Below are 21,477 nucleotides of genomic sequence, written 5' to 3' on the forward strand. Positions count from 1 at the left end.
AATTAATCACATATGCTCAGGTCAACAGCTGGTCCCAAAACGTATGGAATTTTCACCAGTATAAGTGCCAAAAAACACTCAATTTTCAACCAGCAAATTTATTCGCAATTTTTGAAGCAACGAATTCATTGAAATTGATTGTTGTTTGAAAGATGGTTAACGCTACCCACGAATAAAAGTATGAGTATTCATTTTTCCTTTGTAAAATTGTTTTCCCCTGGTTTTGTTTTGTATAGTTCAGGTTTGAGATTATTCAAACACAAACTGAAGGATCAACAATAGGAAACCTCACCAAAAAGGTTACAGAACTGTAATCAAAATTCTTGCCAATCCTGGGTTAGCTTAATTGGGCTTTGAATAACCCGACCCTGAAGTGCTTCTGTTGCCACAGATATAGCCTACAATTTTGCAAGTTCTTCATTCTGTAATCCATGTCAAGATTAGACAGTCTAAATCAACTTTGTTTCTTTGACTTACATGTATTAATCCCTATTCACACCTTCGCACCTTGGTTAAATATTAAATTGTTGTTCATTTTAGGGTGATTTGGTGCTTTTTAAAAAAGAGCCTTACATACATACAGTAGTGTGGTCAATTTTTTAATGTACCAACATTTATTGGAAAGAGCCAGCTTTCTTCTTCTAAAACAACATTTTTCTCAATGATAATAAAACATACTTTTTCAAAATCCTTTCCAACTGTTGTACAGCAAAAAAGTACAAAAATGTGAAGAGAATATAGAGTGTGGGAAGAAAGAAGGAGAAAATATGGTTTGGTCATGTACAGTACATTAAATTACTGGCACATAAGCATACCAAAGGAAGTAATAATAAAATAACAATTAAAAGATCATGGCAGGTAACACTGTCAATATGATAATTAACCAAAATTGAAATTAGTGTGAAATAAAATGATGCATTCTCTAAGTTGAAAACAAGTCCACACGGTATTTTTATAGTCTGTTTGCTGCACGTCTAACTCAGGTCTATAAGAGCCTGCAAAACTTTGCATACCTCATGGAAGATTCTTAAAAATACAGTAATGCTGTTTTGAAGACAGCTAAATAAGATGCTCTCTAATAAACCAACCCTCCCATTCCTTTTTGTTCCTTTCCAGCAAGAAACAGTGAGTAAAAAAGCAACGATGCCAAGTCTTGTCATTATTGAGTCATAGTGTTTTTTACTAATTGTCTTATGATCTGGTGATGTGCAGCTTTGCTAGCCGTGATCGACCCTCATTTTCCTGAAAGAAACAAAAAGTTAGAATGGTTTAAACAAATTTATTAGTTCTAGATACCATCCAAAATTCAAAAATTATCTGGGAGATTGTCAACGTTGCTCAAAGATGCATTGTCTTGATTCTCAGTGCCTAAACATGACCTACACAACAAGTAAAATGGTCCACAAATTCCATGGAATAAACGTCATCAGCATCCCACATTACTGGGAAGTGCCCTGCAAGGGTACTCATTCCACGTTCATGTGCTCCCTTTTGAGATTATTCTCTATTCTCTCTCTTTTTTTCATTTGTTATGATTTTAGATAAAGTTGTACATATATCTTCCCAATAAAGCTGATTAAAGATTACCAGTGAGAGTGCCCAAGATAATGCCAAAATCAGTTGGAAACTACATTGCATGACTTGTAATTGCAGTGTTTTTGTGCCTGGAAGGTTTAGCAACCCATGCTGCACACCAGAAGATTCAGTCTGTCTTCAGGAGAGCATGTTGGCATACTAGTATGAAGCAGGGTCATCATTAAGGGCTGTAACCTAAAACACACCGGTTATGGCTGAGAATGCTTGATTGCACCCCCTGTTCGGGCCAGGAGCCGCTGTGGAAGAGCATCATGACCCCCTGTGAGACTAGACTTGTAATGTAGCCACCCTACTGGGGACATTTGTTGTCTTAATGTTATGGGGTGCCAGAACATGTGCTTTTCGCTCGAAGAATTGTACTCATTGTTCGAAGCTAGTGCTAGTTTTTCTTCAGATCATTAAAGGGATCATTTACTGTTGTCGAGAGCAAAGGTTATTTCGTAGCCTGAACAGAACAGGCCCAAAACACCCCAAATTACTGAGATCCAAGGACTAAATTCGTTTGCAACAAGTGTACACTTTCCTTTCTCACATTTTCACTTGTAGTGCATAATTTATTGTTAGCATGTGTTTCCATTTCCACTGACTCTTTCCTATAATTACCTCGAAGTTCATTTTGCTTCCCAAGAACTTGAGATCAACCAGTGGTATAATAGAGGGCCTGTGGAAACAACACCAAACCATGTAGTTATAAATCTACATGAACTGAAATTGTAAATATTATAACAAGCAAGCTACAGTGTATGTCCTGTAGCATCAAAACTGACATAATCTTGCAGACACTTTCTAATATCAAAGGCCTCCTGAAACTGAAATTTACTTCCTTTTTGTGAACTGGTGAAACCAACTAACATTAGTCAAGAGTGATTTTCATTTGAGTGTCGAAAAGCAATTGGTTTTGTATCAACTATGCTACATGCGTCACTTTTCCATTCAATCAGAGGTAAAACCAAAACCAATCGTAACTCATTTGTACACGTCCCGTTTATGTCAGTTACATGAATGTGCAATTATTTTAAGTTCTGATTGGTTCACTGGATTGTCTGTGCCCTTTGTGATTGGTCAGAGTGATTATTTTGGGTTTGGTTTAACAATACTCACTTGAAAACCCCTCTAAATCACCCCTCATTTCCCTTGTACTTCACAGTTGTTGCTTTTGCACCCACCATGCAAACAGGTTGGGGCATCAAAAGGATCAGCGATAAGATGGTCACTCCACTCACCTGCCATGAGCACACTGAAAAGGTAACTGACACTTGGACAGACACTTGATTAGCTCCTGACACTCACTTCTACCAAGAGGCTCCCCAAACTTTACAGCACCTGAACAACAAAAGACACCTAAGGTTTAAATAAGGATGAAATCACAATTAGTTGGAGTATGGCTACATTGATGTGCGACGTCCTCGTCATTTTTTGCTAACCATGTTGTCCATGAAAAAAGAGTTGAATGGTTTTGTAATTTTAGGCATGCATGTGGTTCTGTTCCTACAGAACTTTATGGTGCTCTGCTTGGCAGCTCTTTGGTCTGCCAGAGCTCTGCTATTAAGGTTTGAAAATACATGTACAGGTGGTACACTGACATTTGACCTTTGCATAGTTGCATACACATGTACATGTAAGAAACAAAGATGCCAGGAGAATAGTTTAAAACAAGACAGGTGTAAGTGGTTTTTATACCATGGCATGCCTGGGAGCTGATCACTTGAGAGATGACTTTAGGAATCACTGCTGGTACTCCATGTGTGCTTGTAAGATGCTGTTAAGAAGGGTTAAGAGATGTCACTCATTGTATAATGTACAATTTAAATGTTTTCGACCATAAAAATATTTCAGTTTTAATTAACAGAAACACCCAGCCCTGGTCATTCAAAGGGCAGATAATGATATCTGTCAAAACAAAATAAGTGCACATAAGTGTTAACAATTTCAGCTGGTAAAGTAGCCCACGCTGCTGGTGTTTAGTGATTTTTATATCGTGTGACTAGGAGTACAGGTAATTACTTCCTAACATAATTGTCTGGTTGCCCTGACAATAAGCAGATGCCCACTGATCCTCCTGGTTTGCAAGAGGTACTATGCAGGAGAAGCCTCTTGCACCAGAACACAAATTTCTACAACTTCAACCTTACATGTAAACTAGACCCCTTGTTGATTGTAAAAGTTGAAAATTTTAAGTGTATTTTCAAGGAATAAGTTTTAATTACATTTTTCCTGGTTTCTGACAAACAAATGCCCAATCACTTGTGAACAAGTTGAGGAAGGGATTCATTGTCCACCAATGACTGGTAAAACTGCTTGCTTGACATCTTTATGTGGCATTTTCCAATAAAGAGTGGCAGTGTTGATCCATCAGAGCATAAGAGCTGGAAACTGATATCAGCCACCTTAATTAATGATGCAAACTATCTCATCCATAATCGCTGTTATACCATTAACTCCTGACATTCCGTCAATACTTACTTCAAGATGCTCCCTGATCAGCCCCTAATAAGAAATAAAATAACATAATATACATTGAAGAAAGTACATGTACCCATTAAGTTGTGTCAATGCTTATCAAAGGGAAAATAACTTAGCCACTTTTTGACAAAAGATGTAATATTACATGTAGACTATCGCATTTTTTGAGAACTTTACAGAAACAATATGGGTAATAATCAGACACTGTTATCATCTTGCAAATGTAAATGTAGATCTAAGATGTCACTGGTTTCTGTCTCCGTTGGCTTGAAATGATAGGAGCATTGAGCTACATATACTACTACTAAGGTTACTTTCATGAACTATTTTTTGTTATGATTGTCAGTGACTTTGTCCATCGTCATAAATGGTAAAGTAAGTTGCAGACAATTCAGTACTCAAGATCAGTCACAATGGAGTGGACAGTACGATAGGCCAACTTTCTTTCCATTACAGAACTTTTTCATACAGTTACAAGTAAAGATCACCAAATGATTAGCACAAATTTAGGTCTGTAACACTCAGTTGTAACAAAAGGTCGGCTAAAATAAATGCTAGACTTCAAATGGACATTGGTACCTTGACCAAGCACCAGGAGTCTTGATTCAACAGTCAATCTAACTTATATACATTCATCATTTACTTCAACCAAACATTTTCAAATACTTTATGAAAGTCAAGGAATATGGTATACCACAGAGACATAAAATTAATGTAGAAAGAATGTCAGTGATTAACATTACATTTACCTTTACTTTACTGATGGCAACTGAAGGCCTTCCACGTTTCACTTCTGATACCTCCCGCTCCACAAACACTGATGGTACACCATGTACAAGGATCACTGTCTCCTGTGAGACTTGTGAAGATTCACTGATCACAAAGCGTATTCCAATACGCTCAATTTCAGTCTGAAATGTTTTTAACAGTTGCACTTCTTCTGGAAACAAGGTAAATTCTAAAGGAGGTGAGACTGAGGATGATTTTATGCAAGGTTTGTCTCTATTCCAGCATATACCTGTATCATCATCTTCAAAGAGTTCTATAAATTAACACAGAAAATACAGTACATACATCTCTAGTTATTAACCAAGCACGAGAACCGTACTGGGAGAATATTAACCAGGCTGAGGTCCTGACATTATGGACTGAGCACAGCGAGATCCAAACAAAAAGACCAAGGGCAAACATATATTTCCCTGAAGGGTTCCAAGCAAGCTTGGTGAATAAGAGATTTGTTACAAAAATCCACTATCACAGATTGGAAATACATTCTGTACACCACAATAATTGTGATTCTGATAAAAGATCCGCTTTAACATACATGTACACTCCAATTTATTGCTCTCAATAGAAAATGAAAGAAAGAAACACAGAAGAGAAAGAAAACAAATCTCTCATACATATAATAATAAATCTTACAGAAAAATAAGCTCAAAAAATTATAAGTGACAAAACATCTGAGGGTGGTTGCAGCAACTTGCCTTGAAATATTCATGTTGTTTTGCAGCTGTGCGTACCTGATTGTAGATGTTCTAATCGAACTCGCTCATGAGCAGCATGTTGATCCACTAACACCAGCAAGCCATTGTTTTCTCCTATAAGGATGAAGAAAAGGAGACAAGTGAGTCACAAAATGATTACCACATTTTTGAGGGTGTGTTTAAAACATGAAATGGCGAAATAACAAAATGACAAAATGGCACTTAACAGTTAGCCTCAATAGTGCTTTCGTTAGCCTAAATAGCACTCAGGTTAACCTAAATACAGTCATGTATCAGAAGTTGGCTCTCAATAACTATATTGGGTTAACCCTTACAGACACCCGTATCCCACATTGACTCTTATCCTTGATGCCATTTCATCATTTCACTATTCCGTGTTTTAAACATGTCCTCTTTTTGAGTCAGTAATTATGTAACCTGCCATCAGGCATTGTTTTTTTTTCAGGATTTCAGTAGAACTGAATGATGTTATTGGCCCATAGTGTTCCCAATGCAAACTTTGGAAATTTGCCACATTTCCACTTTTCCATGCTTACACATAGGGGATACATGGTAAGTTCACTCTTAAAGGAAACAATCTCACCTCCTTGTGAAACTAGCCCGACAATAAACTTCTCATCCAGCTGTCGCAGTACTCGCATGCTTGTCAGCATATCTCTTGTGAAGCAATATGGGTGAACCACGTTGTGAACTAAGACCTGTGTCTTATCGCTGGCTGCTTTGTTGATCTTCATTATATCCTTGCAAGATATATACAATAAAAACACTGATTTTCAAGAATAAGCAATAACGTGAAAACTAAAATAATTAATGTAGTCTTAGGAAATAAAGCAAAGGGAAGGGAGGATTGAAGACCAGAGATCCAGTGCACAGCGGGACCATTATCAAAAATAATTATGACTGAGGCACTATCCATGGTTAAATTCTCTTTGTAGGGACAGTGCAAATGAGAACTTACAAGGTTTAATGTGTGAAAAAGCCCAACATCATTTAAAATGAAATTTTACTCAAAGTGATGCACAGTAGTGTTCACTTGATCTCATTGACAAAAGTAAGTGCTTTAATTCATGTGCCACTTTACCCATTCCTGTCGATGTGATCTCACCTTTTCTGGTGCAGTAAACACAGGATTCTGCCAAGAACCGAGCAGTTGTGCCACAGTTTTGCTTCTGTTATTTAACACATCTCGTTCGTAAGCTTGCAACATGTTGGCATCCTTCCATTTGCAGAGCTTTTCCTCTGTTTCTTTCTGTTCTAAGTGTTCCTTGTATAGATCATTCAACTGAGACATAGGCAAGTCTGTAATGATAAACTGACCTTAATATTACATCAATGAATGAAGAGGGTGGGAAAGAGAAGGCAACAGGGCAATAAGTAGAGAAAGTCTGAAGGAGTGACAAAGTAGTCTAGATGTACATGTTTACAAACTTTTTTCCAACCTCCTGATTATTTACTTAAGGCAACTTACAAGATGAATACTATTTTCCTTGGCAAAAGTGTCAAGGAAAAAAAATGCTCTTGATGTTTTAAACCTCCCAGTGTGATTTTTCAAACCACTTTGAATTCCGTGCCCCAAAGTAAGTCTACAAACTGGGATTGCACTGTAATTTTGCAAGATAACTGAACAACTGAATCCTTCACCAAGTTACACACACAACTTGGGATACTATTTATACTAAAAACAGGCCTCAAAAAACCCCTGAGGCCCTGACCCTCCCCAAGGTAGGTTATGAGTCCTTGTAGGTTTTCCCTGAGTAGGATTCTGGGTAGGTCTCATCTCCATTTTGACTGTACTCATTTATAAACCTAGACTATGAGAAGCCTGAGGGTGCTGTGGCCTCATGGTTAGTACGCTTGACTCCAGACAAAGCAATCCAGGTTCAAGTCCTGGCTGGGGACATTGTGTTGTGATCTTGGGCAAGACACTTTTACTCAGGGTGCCTCTCTCCACCCAGCTGTACAAATGGGTAACAGCCAATTTAATGCTGGGGGTAACCCTGCGATGTACCAGCATCCCATCCAGTGGGGAGTTGAAATACTCACTTCATGCTACAGAAACCGGGAAAAGCTCTGGCCTGATGCGCCACTTGACTCATATGCAGACTTAACCTTTTTTACCCATGAGAAGCACTGTGAGTAAAGTGTCTTGCCCAAGAACACTAATCAGTGACCCCAACCAGCAGACAGGAACCTGACCTCAAGTCCAACTGAACATTAGGCCAGTGCATCTACCACTGAAAGTATTTTATAACATGTATCGCATACATGTCAAGTCAGAAATCAAGTATTACCATTAGTTTTACAAAACAGTAGATTTGCCAATGACATTATGTGTACATACCTTGAGAACACAGAACACCATTTCCATCATCACAAACAGATTTTTGCCGTCTTCGGTCCCCTCGTGGAAGCCATGGAGTGCATGAAAATGACAGGTGGGAAGCACATGGGTGTGGCAAGTGCTGGGAACAGTGTTTTGCTATCTCATTAGCTTCAGGTACAATCTGCCCAGAGCAGTCATCATCTTTAATGTTAAATCCGCAGGGAGCTTGAAAAGACGAGTGCCCAGTTCGAGTGTTGATAAAGACTTTTTTTCCAAGTAGCACATCAAATGTACAATGCCAGTCCTCATTGGGAAAGTTTGGTCCTTCGTCAATGTCATTATTGTCAACTGATATTAATTTAGGCTCTGAGTTTGACTCTGCCATCACTGAGCAATGATTTTCATCCTGCTCCAGAAACACTTCATTTCCTTCACTCTCTTTCTGAGCACAGTCAAAATATTCTGTACGTTTGTGTGCATTCCTTTGTTTTGCAGTAACATTTAAGTTTGAACCCACACAGCTTAGACTGTCATGTTCTTCACAATTCTTGTTTTCAGTGCTAAATCTTGTCCCACACATTTGGTCCCCAGAATCTCCCAAACATTGTTGAATGAGATTGTTAGAATGATCTGTCTCAAAGGTCTTGTCAATTGGCACAGACAAACCAGAAATGGAAGCATCGCAGTTAACTTCACTGTTGCATATGGCAGTATTTGACAACGTGCATGTACCAGTTCGAGTCACAATATTATCACCAGAGGTTGCCGAAAGCTTACTGCTACAATTATCTTCAGGCTTGTGTGTATTGTGGCTACAGTTTGTATCACAATCCCTACCTTCTCCATCCTTAACATTAGCTAATAATTGTCCTGCGTTATTGCAACCACCTCTAACTCTTCTTTGACAGCCTCCGTGTAATGTGATCAGTTTTCTATTCTTTGATGGCAATGCCAGCTCAGCTACAGATGTTTCCTTGCTGCTCTGATGTCTCTTTCTTGTGCGCTGCCCTTTCAGTGTGATAGGGCGTGGAGAAGTGAATGCCGGCATTGTGAAAGTTCTTGCTTTGTTAATCTTTGTGCTAGAGGTTTCAGTCCTTCTACGTAATGTAACAGAGGGCTCTGGGTCATGACTTCTGCTTGACAAAGGTATAAATCTCTCCGGGTTAGCTGAGTGAACAAAACCAGATCCATTGCGTTTTACTGGCAGACAGTCAGGTTTCTCAACAGAGACTGATGAACCCAAGACCTTATCACATGTAGTTCTTGTGAATGTACTAGAAGTACATACTCTACCTTTACCATTCTTGTTTGAGAGGTCATTCAAAAGAGTTGTTGCATGGTGCCCGACACCATTATCACCAGAATGACTGGAAGAAATGTGTTCCAAGTCACTTAAAACACAACAATTGCTGACATCTGACAATGCGCATACAAGATCTGCAGTTGCACGTATGTCATCTGTTTCATTTTGAACCTCTTTGACAGCGACTGATTTAGTAATTGAGGCACAGCCTTCTGTGTGAGGTACATGGCATGTTGTCTTGTCATTACAAGCAACTTGCTTTGTACTTTCATTCAAGTGTTTTGCATCTTTGTTGGTGCAAAAAGAGAAATGTTTGTCTACATTTACTGTCACAGTATCTGAGACTGCTACTCTTGAAACAGACTCAGAACCCAAAGCTGTGAGATCTCCAGAAATAAAATCATTTGAAGTTGCCTTAGCATCACAATTGATGTGACTGAGTTTTCTATCAGAAAGTAAAAAATCTGAAAGCCCTTTCTCAATGCAGCTAGAAGTTTTCTCTTGGCTCACACATTCCCTTTTTGACCTAAACACAGTGGAAGAGTGTAGACTTTTCTTCACATTACACGTTTCAATCTCTCTTTTGTACTCAAAAGCCTCAAGATTTGTGGGGCGCCATGAATCCCCTGAGTGACAGTCATCATCATTAGCTTCCGATTCTGTTGAGTTTGCGGAATCATCAAAGTTTAAAATCAAATTGTTTTTAATCAGAAATTCTTCAATACATCTTTTTGTGCAATAGAGGACTTTGTCCCAGTCCTGAAATTCAATCAAAGTCTTTGCTGGTTCAAGGCAAATGTCAAATTCAGTGACAAGACACTCTATGTTGAGGACAAAAATGCCATATTTGTCAACAATCTTTCCATGTTGAGGACTTGTTGTTTTACTCTGATAGCCTTCTGATCTGATACTTTCTTTAACCTCAACCAAAGGCAATTTTCTTAAAAGCTCGGATTTCCCAAGAATGTTATTAACCAGCTTGTGAATACTTGTCTTCAATAGAAGACGGCCATTGACAAACAAAAATTGCAAGCTCTTACTGTGGTGAGTGTCAGTTGAAATGAAACCTGAAACTTTGAAATTCTTGTGCTCAAATGTGACTGGCTGCAGATTCTTGGATCTTTGGTTACCAAACAGCTGAGAGAAAGTGGAGACAACCGACTTGCAGACATGAGTTTGGAGGCATTTTGAACCGGTTGAATCATTAATTAACAAGAATGATGTCTTAGGGTGAATGAGAGCAACGGACGCAATTCTGTGCCGAACACGTTCAAAATCAAGAATTTCAGAGATGGCTTTCCGCCTTACTGGAAGGTTTGCGAAAATGCCATGAATTGTTACACTTGTTCCAGCGCTAGTTCTTGGAAATCTAGACTCTGTGAGTTCCAGAACTTGCGAATTTCGAAAGATTTTGCAGTAAGTGTGATAAGAAGACCGGTGGCGAGTGACTAATTCTAGCACATCGCACATCTCACGTAAGCTTGCAAGCGCTTCTCCTCTGAATCCGTAAAAACTCGGCTGTTGCAGATCTTCAAGAACGTGGCATTTACTACTCGAGTATCGTTCTCCGACAGATTTCAAATCTTCAAAGGCGATTCCATTACCATTGTCAGACACTTGAATCTTGAAATTAGGGATGTCTATTCGAACTGTTATGCAGGAAGCTTCAGCATCCAGGCTGTTCAAAATAAGTTCTTCCACACACTGCGTCAGGTTTGTGATAGCGACCCCTGATCTCAAATGGGAACGTACTTCTTCCTGCAAAGGGCGGATCATTCTTGGAGAGCTGAGCAGTTACTTCAGTTATTCGACATCAGTAATCTAATTAGTCAAATGAGTTTCTCTTCTTATGTTAGAAGTAAACAAAAACATAAGCTTATCAAGTTAAAATTGTCTTTGGGACGCGCCATATTGAAACTCTTTCGCGCGATATCCCGTAGACCTTTGCGATTTCTAAAAAAGTATACTTTTCATGGACTCTTACATGACACATTAAAGATCACCATCTTAGGTTCGTGCATTTTCCAAAAGCAAAGAAGTAAGCTATTTTTTGCTGCTTTTTTCCTTTTTTCCTTTCCTTTTCTAAGCTTATTCTTGTCTTTTGCTAATTTTCGGTTTACTTTCGATTTCAGTGGTAAAGTCAAAATCAAAGTAAGTGGCTAGTCTTTGCAAACCACACTAGGCGAGCCTCTAGGTTCACGGCTATGTTTGACGACCTTATTACGATTTGCTACAGTTGTGAGGGATAATGTTAGCTGAAACCCCAGCTGCTTAAGTTTGAATCTTTTGCTTTACAGAAGAATACACAACCGTGTATTTGCACTCTAAGAGGAGTACAGTTTAATGCTTCGTTCTGCAAAGCACATGCGTTGCGTCTACCAGAGTGTTCTGCAATAATGCAGAAGACTTAAGAATGATATACCGAAATTGAAATTTCTACGGTAATGTAGATGGGAAGTAGGGGTCTGTTGTTGAACTATGTCATATTCATTCACATTTACTCTTATCTTCTCACAATACAAAATAATTCCTCAAGCAGGGGTAGGGGTTGGAGTGTTAGAGGGAACTTGGAACCAGTTCTTGAGACGTAGACCTACAGTTAAATACCCCTTTTTATGGTTAATTTGTCTTATTTAATTCAACGCGGATGCAAGGCAATTTCGGACAGACTACAAAACTGCCAGAAACTGCCTCACACCTCTTGGCAACTCAGTGTCTGAAAAGTTTCATACATGTCATGGATTTTCAGTATTGTGGGAAATCTCTCACAACACAAAACATTAGCATTCAAAGACCTCTGTTTACACATGTTGCACAGATCTTAGCATAACTGTAAATTTTGTGTTCTCCTCTGAAAGTTTTTCAATCTTGACTCTGTTATTTCTCTTTAGACGTATAATTGTACGCCTTGTTAGCATGGCTGGGACAGGGTATTACTACATGATGACAAGAAACAGACTTAAACCCAAGCTGGAGTTTATGAAACATGATCCTATCGGTAAGCAACAGTTTAAGAATCACATGTGTTCCAGACAAAGGAAAGTAAAAATGCAATCAAACTGATACATGTACATGATCTGAAAAGCCAAAAGCAAATTTAAACCACTTGCACATACCTACCGGTGTTTGAGGGTCCAACATAGGTTTGGTGGGATGCAGGATAAGAGAAAAAATGAAGGCAGGATGTAGAATGACAGAAAATTTAATGGCAGGACACAGGATAAAAATACTTTGGTGGGAGCAGGATTTTCTTATTTTGATCAGGGAGATGCAGGTTACGGGATGATAACAGAAAATCATGTGTTATGTGGAGAACTGCATCTTCAACCAGGCCAGATCAAGAGAAACATTCTGATTGTGGAAGGATTGAGCTAAAATAGCGGCCAGATGCAGGAGTGAAAAAGTCTATGTTGGACCCTCTTAGACTTTTCAGAAATGTTACTACTAATTTTAAGCCTAAGCTGTCAGCTCCTGCTGGATGTATAGACCAAATGGTATTCTACATATATTTATTCATAATTAGAATATTGCATATCCATGGTAAGGAAATCTCTGAGGCAAATTGTGAAGCCCCTGGAAATATCTATAATTATGTGAAAACTGTTTTGTCAAAAAAAATACAAAAAGCAAAAAAAAAAACAATTTATCTGCCATTTGTTTAGTCAGTTTTCTCTGGCAGTAGTCTGTGTTGTGAGAATTTAGGGACGTTTTACATTTGGAAAATAACTGAATTGACAAAAATCAGATTAAACGTTTTGGCTGTTTTAAATGGGATAATATGGAGCTACCTAATAATAATTATATATTAACAAAGACTGACTGTCTGATGGAGGGACAGACAGAGAGACAGACAGAAAAAATTATTCTGATATAAATCTTGTTTACCATCTCACATCCCTTTTTTGTTCCCTAGTGAACAAGCATGTGCTATTTGTGGAACAAAAGGTCAAGAAGGGCAAGCAATAAGCACTGGAAACATAGACAGACAACATAGAAACATTCATATTTGCAGAATAAGCTAGCATCATCATCTTAAAACTTTGGACATGTGCCTCAAGCAGCAGAAAAGAAAATATATTCAGAGTGTTTGAGGATCGCCATGTTGCCACAAAATGTTATTTAACAAAGCAAAGATATATACACTCGAGACTAAGGAATTTTTTTATTCTTGACAATTTAACATAGTGAAATGCGAGGACCATATCTAGGTTATCAATGAATAATTCATGAACTTGTTTTCAGTACTCTAAGAGCATGTGATTAACCAGGATCCTAGGTATACAATAGTAATCTGTTAAGTTTTGTAAAGATCGTTTATATTCAATAATTTCAATGCCACTTATCTGTAACATGAACATTAAGTGTGATACATATAAACAATAATCTCCATTAATTTGGTGCGAAAATATGCTCAGATATTTGTCTGCAGACATTATCTGCTCTAAGAAGCGAACAATTTTCTGCGAGTGTAGCTTGAAGAAATCTGTGAGCTTTGAGGAACAGATAATGTCCAAGGACACTCATCCAAGCATATTTTCATGTCAAATAGAGGCTGTGTTTATTATCCTTCAAGTATTTTTCACAACACATGCGGTTTTTAAAATTGGGGAATATCACTCAGATATTTGTCAGCATTAACTGTGGCATATTTAGTTGTGTGACGTGTTTAGACCAATCATGTGCAAGCGAAATATTTGGAATAGTTTAAGTCAAAGCCAGCCTCCCTTTAGTACATGAGAACTTCACTGTTTGCCATTTTTTGCAAGTCCAGGCAGCATGAAAAGCATTTAACTCCTAAACCCTAGCAGGTGAAACCTTGCTTAAAGCAGCTATTTAAAATAAGAGCTATTCAGGAGTACTTCATTTGGTATTGTTCATTGTTGCTTCATTCACTGTACAATTCACCGTTATCAAAGTATCAGTGGACACTTTAGTCACAATTTAATTCCATTCATTGGTAATTACTTCGAAACCTAGAAATATATACAGGTGTGAACAAACATGAAACTAAATGAAGAAAAGCAAAGTGAAGTTCGATGCCTCATGACTAACACTTACCCGGCAGCTCAAGAGAGTTACAGCAAAACAAAACTACAACTCAAAATCTACAGTAACCATTACAAGAACACTGATTGTGAAAAACGGATAGAATATGCTAATACGTTAACTGCGATTATTCATGCATATCTAAGCACGTGCAGGCTTAAAATAACACACGCTCTTTTGTGAACGAAACAATCATGCTTTTTCAAACTCATAAATAATTTATCAAAGTCATGACCATGACAGTGTTTGGATGTCTGATCTTAATTAGCACAGTTTTTTTTTCTCCCGAGTTTTACTTTCGATTGAGACAATAATATTGAACACTCAAGACAGTGTTTGAAGTTCGTCAAATATACTCTGCTGCACGCCATACTTTCAACTCTCCACTCCATCTTTGAAAATGTGGTCTTTAGTGTTCATATATTATATACAAGGTTCAAATTGTTGTTGATAGCTTTCAAACACTCACACTTTTGCGATTTGTAAGAAAGGACCTTGACACAAATTTAATTTAAGCTCCATGTTTATTATGAACAGTTAAAGTTTCTGAGAAAATAAGATTAAACTAACTAGTGCTGAGTCTCGTTCCGTTAATAATTTTTAATCAATACCACCTTCTACCCAGCGTAGTACCTGTTTTTTGTAGGAAGCCATTTAAATCTAAATTTTAAGTAGATTTAGACCAAAATATTATATGTAAGTGACCAACATCACCATCAACATTATTCATGGTAGAATCTTTCAGGGATTCAAAATATTTGTCTCTGCCATCTGGGCTATTCACTGCACGCACACCAACAAGAAAAAAAAATATCCACAATCTTATTTGTTGCTGTTTATATCAATTCAATGTCAAACAGAGACCTATTGCAATTCAAAACAGCGCAATTAAGAGATACATGATTATCTTGTTGAACTGTAATTTAAATTCTTATAACTGGTACAAAAGCAGAAAATAATGTTTTAAAAAATCAATTCATCTCTAAGAAACATTTTTCTGTCAGTGATGATATTATGAAAATCACACTTTATCATTCATTGCCCTATATAAATTTTATTTATTATTTATTAATCCTAATAGTGATTTTGGAGGCAGGCAGGCTTTTAGCCAGGATTTGAGGAGTGGGTGTCCAAAATGTGCTGAAAGGGAACGATTTATAAAGCAACATGAAGTGGGAAGTGGGAGTGGGAGTCCACAGGATGCCTGAACACCCATCTGGCTAAAAGCTTATTAAGATCAAAAGATTATGTCATGTTGTGACAAGAAAACACTGATCAGATGCTGTTAATTACAGGAGTCCAAAAATATTATCATTAAATCTCCTGACGAGTAGTGATGGATACGGAGACATTCCTTGTATCAGGGTGTTCATAAATATGACAGAAGTGAACAGGAAAAAAAGGCAAATCAAACTTTGTTCATTACAGGAACAAATGAAGTGGTAGATGTAGTAACAAGGTGTCCCCACTGCAGAGGTAATAATAATTACAAAATTCAACTCAGTTTCCCTGAGACCAAGTGAACTGCTTGTACCATAAAGGTGCCCACAAGGATGATATGGGTTTGGCTGTATCTAGACAACCAATGTGCTGTACATTTTTTTCTTTCACCTGAAGACACTCCTTAAAAGCTGCCATGTACGTCATTACTCAACTCCACAAACAGCAATAATATTTAGAGCGATACATAATAATAATTATAATATTATTATTATTACTGAAAATAATATAATTTGTTCTTGATTATTATAAGACTTCTGAAGTTCACGTTGATGATAACCTGTCTCTTGGAACAGTATTGCTAAAGAGAGAAGGGGGCAGTTCTTTTCTTTTCGGATAACTTGACTGTGTCCCTTTGGCCAGTACTGTCGCTCGAGCAATTTCACCTGATCTCCTAACCATCTCATCAAAGGGAAGCCGGTCTTTGAATTTTGCCATGTAAAATGCTAGAGCTCCAATAAACGCATCTCCAGCACCCTAACAGCAATGATACCAGACATGAATTATTGTCATATTCAAATGTTTCAATGTAATAGAATACCTTAGAACCTTAGTTAGTCAATTAAAAGATGTCTCTCTTAATGAATGCATGCCGATTCTTCCTGTTATCAAGAATTAGATGTCTGAGATTCAACTGAAAAATTCCACACAAATGACATAACATTTTAGCCATGCTGACAGTGATCCACACAGTACCTCATGTCATCACCCAAAAGTGAGAAAAAACCAGGTACCAGTTGTTTGAAAGATGGATAAATCACTATTTAGTTGATGATTATAAAAAACAGGCTATCCGTTACGTTGGATACTGATTTATCCCGTGGATAGCATTATCCACCTTTCAAACAACCCAGACCAGTCCTGCATGGCAGATTGTTAGCAAGAACAAAGCGCAATGCCAACCATGTTATGAAGCTTCTTGAACTCCTATGCACTAAACTAATTTTAATTATTAATATTAATTTCCAGAAAATAATTATTAAATGCGCTGCATATGAGTAGTAAGTTACCGTTGTATCAACAGGTTCTGCAGGCGTAACTGGAATGTGTTTTGGCATGCGGTTTTCCTGAGTCCCAATAACAGAACCTTTTCCACCAAGAGTTATCACAGCTTTTCCAGCTCCTCTCTCCAATATCATGAGCACAGCTTTCTCAGCATCATCTATTGTTTTTACTGATAAGCCTGTTAATAGTTCCGCCTGAAACAAAAATAACAAATATTGTATTAATTAAACAAGGCTTACATCAGCACCATCAGTAAACAAGTATACCAGAGGCACTGGAGGTTCTTTGGCCTCAACCTCAGAATGAATGCCAAGTTCCAACATCCCAAGATGGCATTCAACCAGGGCTCCAGAGGGAAAGAGACAATGTGGTAGACAGAGGGAGACTTGCGAAGAACCACAGAGAAAGAAAGGACAGCCTTTGGTTTTGCATTGTGGAGTGGGGCAGCGGTGGTTGCATGTGACTTCTGACTAATGGACACCTCCTGTCAGTGGACACTCAGTCATGGTCCAAACCATTAAAAACATGATATTTTTAATCTTCCATTATGGAGATACCTCTGACCAAAGCGGACCTGTAGACACTTTTTCAGGTCCCAGGGGTATATGTTCACAAGACGTTTGACTTGCACAAAACATTTCCAGCTGGTAAGAACATGAAAAAAATATTCTTACAGGTGTTCAAAAAATACATTGCTTTACCACTCTGCTATTAAATTGATGTGCATCTTTGGAAACAATCAGATGACCACAATGAAGAAAATATTACAAACTGTAAATGTGACAATAAATTATCAGTGAGATTTATTTTTCATCAATTAGAATTTATCAAGTGAATATTCTTACCTCACTTTCATTTGCACAAAATACATCACTTAGTCTATAATAAAAATAATCCAACCATGACAAGGCTGGAGCAGGGTTGAAGATTGTTTGCACTGCAAAGATAAAAGGAAATAAGTACAGTCTCATACAGTTTGCAAACAGGCAGGTAATAAACATAGCATCAAAAAACTTTGATATCTACTGCATGTGGTGACTTACGATTGGTTATTCTCAACCTTTGTCAGGCAAAAAGGTAATTTAGAAGTCTGCATCTGGCCAAGTGGTCAACGTTACGACTAGAGTTTATCCCCATTTCCAAAGCATTAAGTGACTAGGAGTATTTAAAGCTATGCCCCTGCTCCCTGCCCCTCACCCCCTCCCCTGGATGGGGTAAAATAAATATCACTGGGTAAAATAACTAATCTGAACATTGCACTTCCTGCAATACTCACCTCCAGCTTTCTTTGCAAGAGATAACGTGTAATGTGTCACTTCTGGATTTATTTCCAGTTGACAAACGCAAACTGACGATGATGATATTACAGACTTTGCTCTTTTTATGTCTTCTTCAGAGAGAATATCATTAGCCCCACTCACAATGACAATGGAATTCTCTCCTACAAATAAAACAGATTCAAATGATCAACAGCTACTACAATAAACAACAAATACAGCACTTTCTATAAAAATATATTAAGGTGCCTCCATTTTGGCAGCACCTGTCAAGGTGCACTCAGAGAGACCATAGCAACTTCCTCTAAAGGGCCAATGTTTGTACACTTTATTAAGAATGAATTATAGCTTCAATATTATGGGTGACAAATATATTATTCCTTAATTTTGGAGCAAAATTTCAGTGTTACTTTATAATTTCACATGAGAAATTACAAAATTACCATGGCAATGTTTGGTGAGAAATTTCTCACTAACAATAAACAAGTCAAAAACCCAGGATTGTAGGTGTAATTTGTCACCCATAAGATTAAAAGGTAACCAACCAAATGTTATACTCGTAAAATAAATAAATAAATTCACTTACCTTTTGTCAGAATTCTAATACTGTAATATCCCTTGCCAAAAGGCTCAAAAAAATTATTAGAATTTTCACAAAACGTGTGAAGTTATTTCGTAGTTTCACTCGTCACCATTTGACTACCCATACAAATGACGTAAAGCAGTTACCATTTACCATTTGCATTAACTGAAATTGGAGCAACCCCTGTAGCAGCCTCTTTTGTTATCCCCACATGACCTGTAAAAGGTCAACAGTGAGAGGTCAGAATTAATACGTCAGCCATTAGCTGCCTAACAAATTATTTTAACAAATGTTTGTATTACACGACTATAAATATTTGTATGTGATCAAGCCACAGAGTTTCAAAACAAATGTCAGTTTGAAAATCAATGCAAATGATGCATTGTATAAATAAAACGAACCTGTGTTTACACCATTTTGTTTAAAATTCTCAATGTATCGCTCTCCAAAGGAGTCATCGCCAACCTAGAGAAAAGTTTACAGAGGTATGATTAGCACATCATTCTCCTAGCCACTTGTAGACATAACTGCATGGTTAATTGTGTTTAACAAAATACCCTGCCCTGACCTCATCAGGGACAGAATGCAACAAAAGTCATGTTTCATAGACAGCACAGAATGAATCAGTAGGACTATGATAGCTGAAATAGCTAGATTCAAAATGCTTAAACTGAATAGAGATACTGGCTGGTTACTGAAGGTAATCAGCTTCACATGTCAGGAGACAACTCAAAAAATTATTGAGTTCTTTTTACTCCCATGATTGATTTTTCTTTGCAGCCTTGATGCTTTTGACAAATCCCATAGCCAATCAAAATGAAGAAACACATAACACAAATGATAATACAGCATGTTTTGCTAAACAGAATGTAAACATTCAAACAGACAATTCTGCTCTCTGCTAAGTAAAGTGAGAAAGTTCTAATTTATAGCTTGTTGTGCATACTTTTAGATGCACTCTGTAGTAAAAGTTTGAACAAGGGAATCTCCTCTAAATTTTGTGTAAACTGATTGTTTGCCACATTTTGTCCAAGCTTTTTAAAACCAGCATGAAAGAGATTTGAATAGTTATATTTAACATGCCAATGGGCATAAGTGAGGTCACGCCATGTAACACTAATTACGGGTTCATCCACAAAGTATAGAATTGCGGCTCTCAGAACTGTCATACAGATTCCATGTTCACGACCCAAGTTGAAAGTCAACTGCTTGCAAAGAAGATTAGTACACAGATGTATTCACTCCATTCCAAGAAAGCTAAACCAACACTCAAAACACAGGCTCGTCCCTACCAACTCCAAATATTTGTCACTTATTTGTTAAGATTATCTCTAAGGCTGTCTAAATATCTGAGAGTCTATAGATCTCACAAAGGAATAACATTCCTGGTGGTTCTTCTGTCAATTTTACTGTCACTCAACTACCCAGACAAACACTCATGAATACAAACTTCCCAAATAGGAAGCGTACTTTCAAAAGAGCATGGGATGTTTTAAGCTTATCTTTCCTCTTTCTGTCTAGCAAACAGCTGCTCGACTGGAGTCTGGAAAATTTGCATTTCAATGGAGGAACTTGTCTGAACCATTAAAAGAGATTTAGCAATTGACATTGTCCAAGAATTTAATTACATCACAACAGGGATGAACAGAAGATTAACGACTTTTGCCAAAACGCATCGATTATTTTCCAGCTGAACTTGAAGTGTTTCTTTAAAATGGCAAGAGAAATCTTTTGTACAGAACAATCCAGAGATCGCTTAGTCGATTTTCGCACTTGTTCGTCAGAAGTTGTGTAATTAAAATTGAAGTACCGTTGGCAGTTTCATCTAGTTTTTAAAGGCAACAAATAGAAGTCTCGCATAGTCTGTTTACTTTTGTTATTTTCATTTCTCGCCATCGGCGATTTCGCAAGCATTCCATATGACTCAAATCGAGAATTGAGTTTTTAGAAGTGATTAACTTCAATTAAAACATACCGAGGCGTGCAGTTTATTTTTTCTGTGATACCTATAGATTTCATTTCTTGAGCTCTTTACCCAGTTTAATACTTCCATATTAAACACAAACAATAAAAGAAATGGGCAACATCTTTACCTGATCTAAACAACCAAGAAGACAAGGTGGACAACATTATGGAAATGATAAAAAGGTTAAGAACCTAATTCAAGGCCGGTACGTATTCAACATGTAAGCTAAGCGTAGCTTACAAATTCCCATTGATTAGGAAAATGTACTGTACAATACCTGATGCTCAAAAAAAAGACACAACTACATTTGCTTCTACACACCTTAGAAAAAATAGCAATTAAAAGCACGAAATCATCAACCAGGTCCTCGGAAAACCAAACACATGTTGGTAGTGATGGCTACAAATTGCAAATTTGCTTGCCGGCAAAATTTAAACTGTGAACATGCCCACATGTTTAATAGTCAACACAGTTCTCTGTGTCTTGAATGAAGAATATCACCATCTCATTTCGTTTAAATCATGTGGTACTCACTTTGGCGACCATTGCTGTTTTAGCTCCCAGTCGAGCAGCCATGACACATTGATTCGCTCCTTTACCACCGAAGCCCATCAAGAATTTCTCGCCATGTATGGTTTCGCCCGCTTTTGGGAGCCGCGGAACGAAGCTGTAGAAGAGCGAAAGTAGAACAGTTATGCAAAATACTTTTCGCGTGGTTATGCAGGAGATGCTAAGGCTGTCGCCAAGCCTACCTCACGAGGTCTGTCATGCAAGAACCGACAACCACAACATCGAAATTTTCAGCCTCTCCCGCCATTTTGAAAGAAAGCGGAGCCGGAAAACCGGAAGCGCAATCTCCCACGCCAGCAGAAGACTGGGAATACCGGAAATAAGGTACTCATGTTTGTAG

The 21,477-nt window shown here is 37.7% G+C and overlaps 3 protein-coding genes across 3 annotated transcripts; 1 reads left to right on the forward strand and 2 right to left on the reverse strand.

Annotated features, from left to right (window-relative positions):
• Positions 1–583: 583 nt before the first annotated feature.
• LOC110052630 (DNA mismatch repair protein Mlh3-like) lies at positions 584–11,106 on the reverse strand. Its single transcript, XM_089292481.1, has 10 exons — positions 7,906–11,106; positions 6,670–6,863; positions 6,148–6,304; positions 5,580–5,657; positions 4,809–5,101; positions 4,060–4,083; positions 3,277–3,355; positions 2,820–2,919; positions 2,200–2,257; positions 584–1,242 (listed from the first exon to the last, which is right to left on the reverse strand). Exons 1-10 carry the CDS (start codon positions 10,964–10,966, stop codon positions 1,192–1,194), a joined length of 4,095 nt encoding a protein of 1,364 aa, XP_089148607.1. The 5' UTR covers positions 10,967–11,106; the 3' UTR covers positions 584–1,191.
• LOC149110280 (uncharacterized) lies at positions 10,927–14,815 on the forward strand. The gene is made up of 4 exons (XM_089292483.1): positions 10,927–11,228; positions 11,323–11,341; positions 12,082–12,188; positions 13,104–14,815. Exons 1-4 carry the CDS (start codon positions 10,931–10,933, stop codon positions 13,154–13,156), a joined length of 477 nt encoding a protein of 158 aa, XP_089148609.1. The 5' UTR covers positions 10,927–10,930; the 3' UTR covers positions 13,157–14,815.
• On the reverse strand, positions 14,742–21,452 carry LOC110052660 (ribokinase-like). The gene is made up of 8 exons (XM_020758803.2): positions 21,320–21,452; positions 21,102–21,234; positions 19,003–19,066; positions 18,755–18,817; positions 18,018–18,182; positions 17,587–17,678; positions 16,747–16,935; positions 14,742–16,213 (listed from the first exon to the last, which is right to left on the reverse strand). The coding sequence occupies exons 1-8, from the start codon at positions 21,382–21,384 to the stop codon at positions 16,001–16,003; spliced, it is 984 nt and encodes a 327-aa protein (XP_020614462.1). The 5' UTR covers positions 21,385–21,452; the 3' UTR covers positions 14,742–16,000.
• Positions 21,453–21,477: the final 25 nt, after the last annotated feature.

The sequence above is a fragment of the Orbicella faveolata genome, unplaced genomic scaffold (assembly GCF_042242905.1).
Source record: "Orbicella faveolata isolate gen_17 unplaced genomic scaffold, um_ofav_v1 contig_24, whole genome shotgun sequence".
NCBI classification, from domain to species: Eukaryota; Metazoa; Cnidaria; class Anthozoa; order Scleractinia; family Merulinidae; genus Orbicella; species Orbicella faveolata.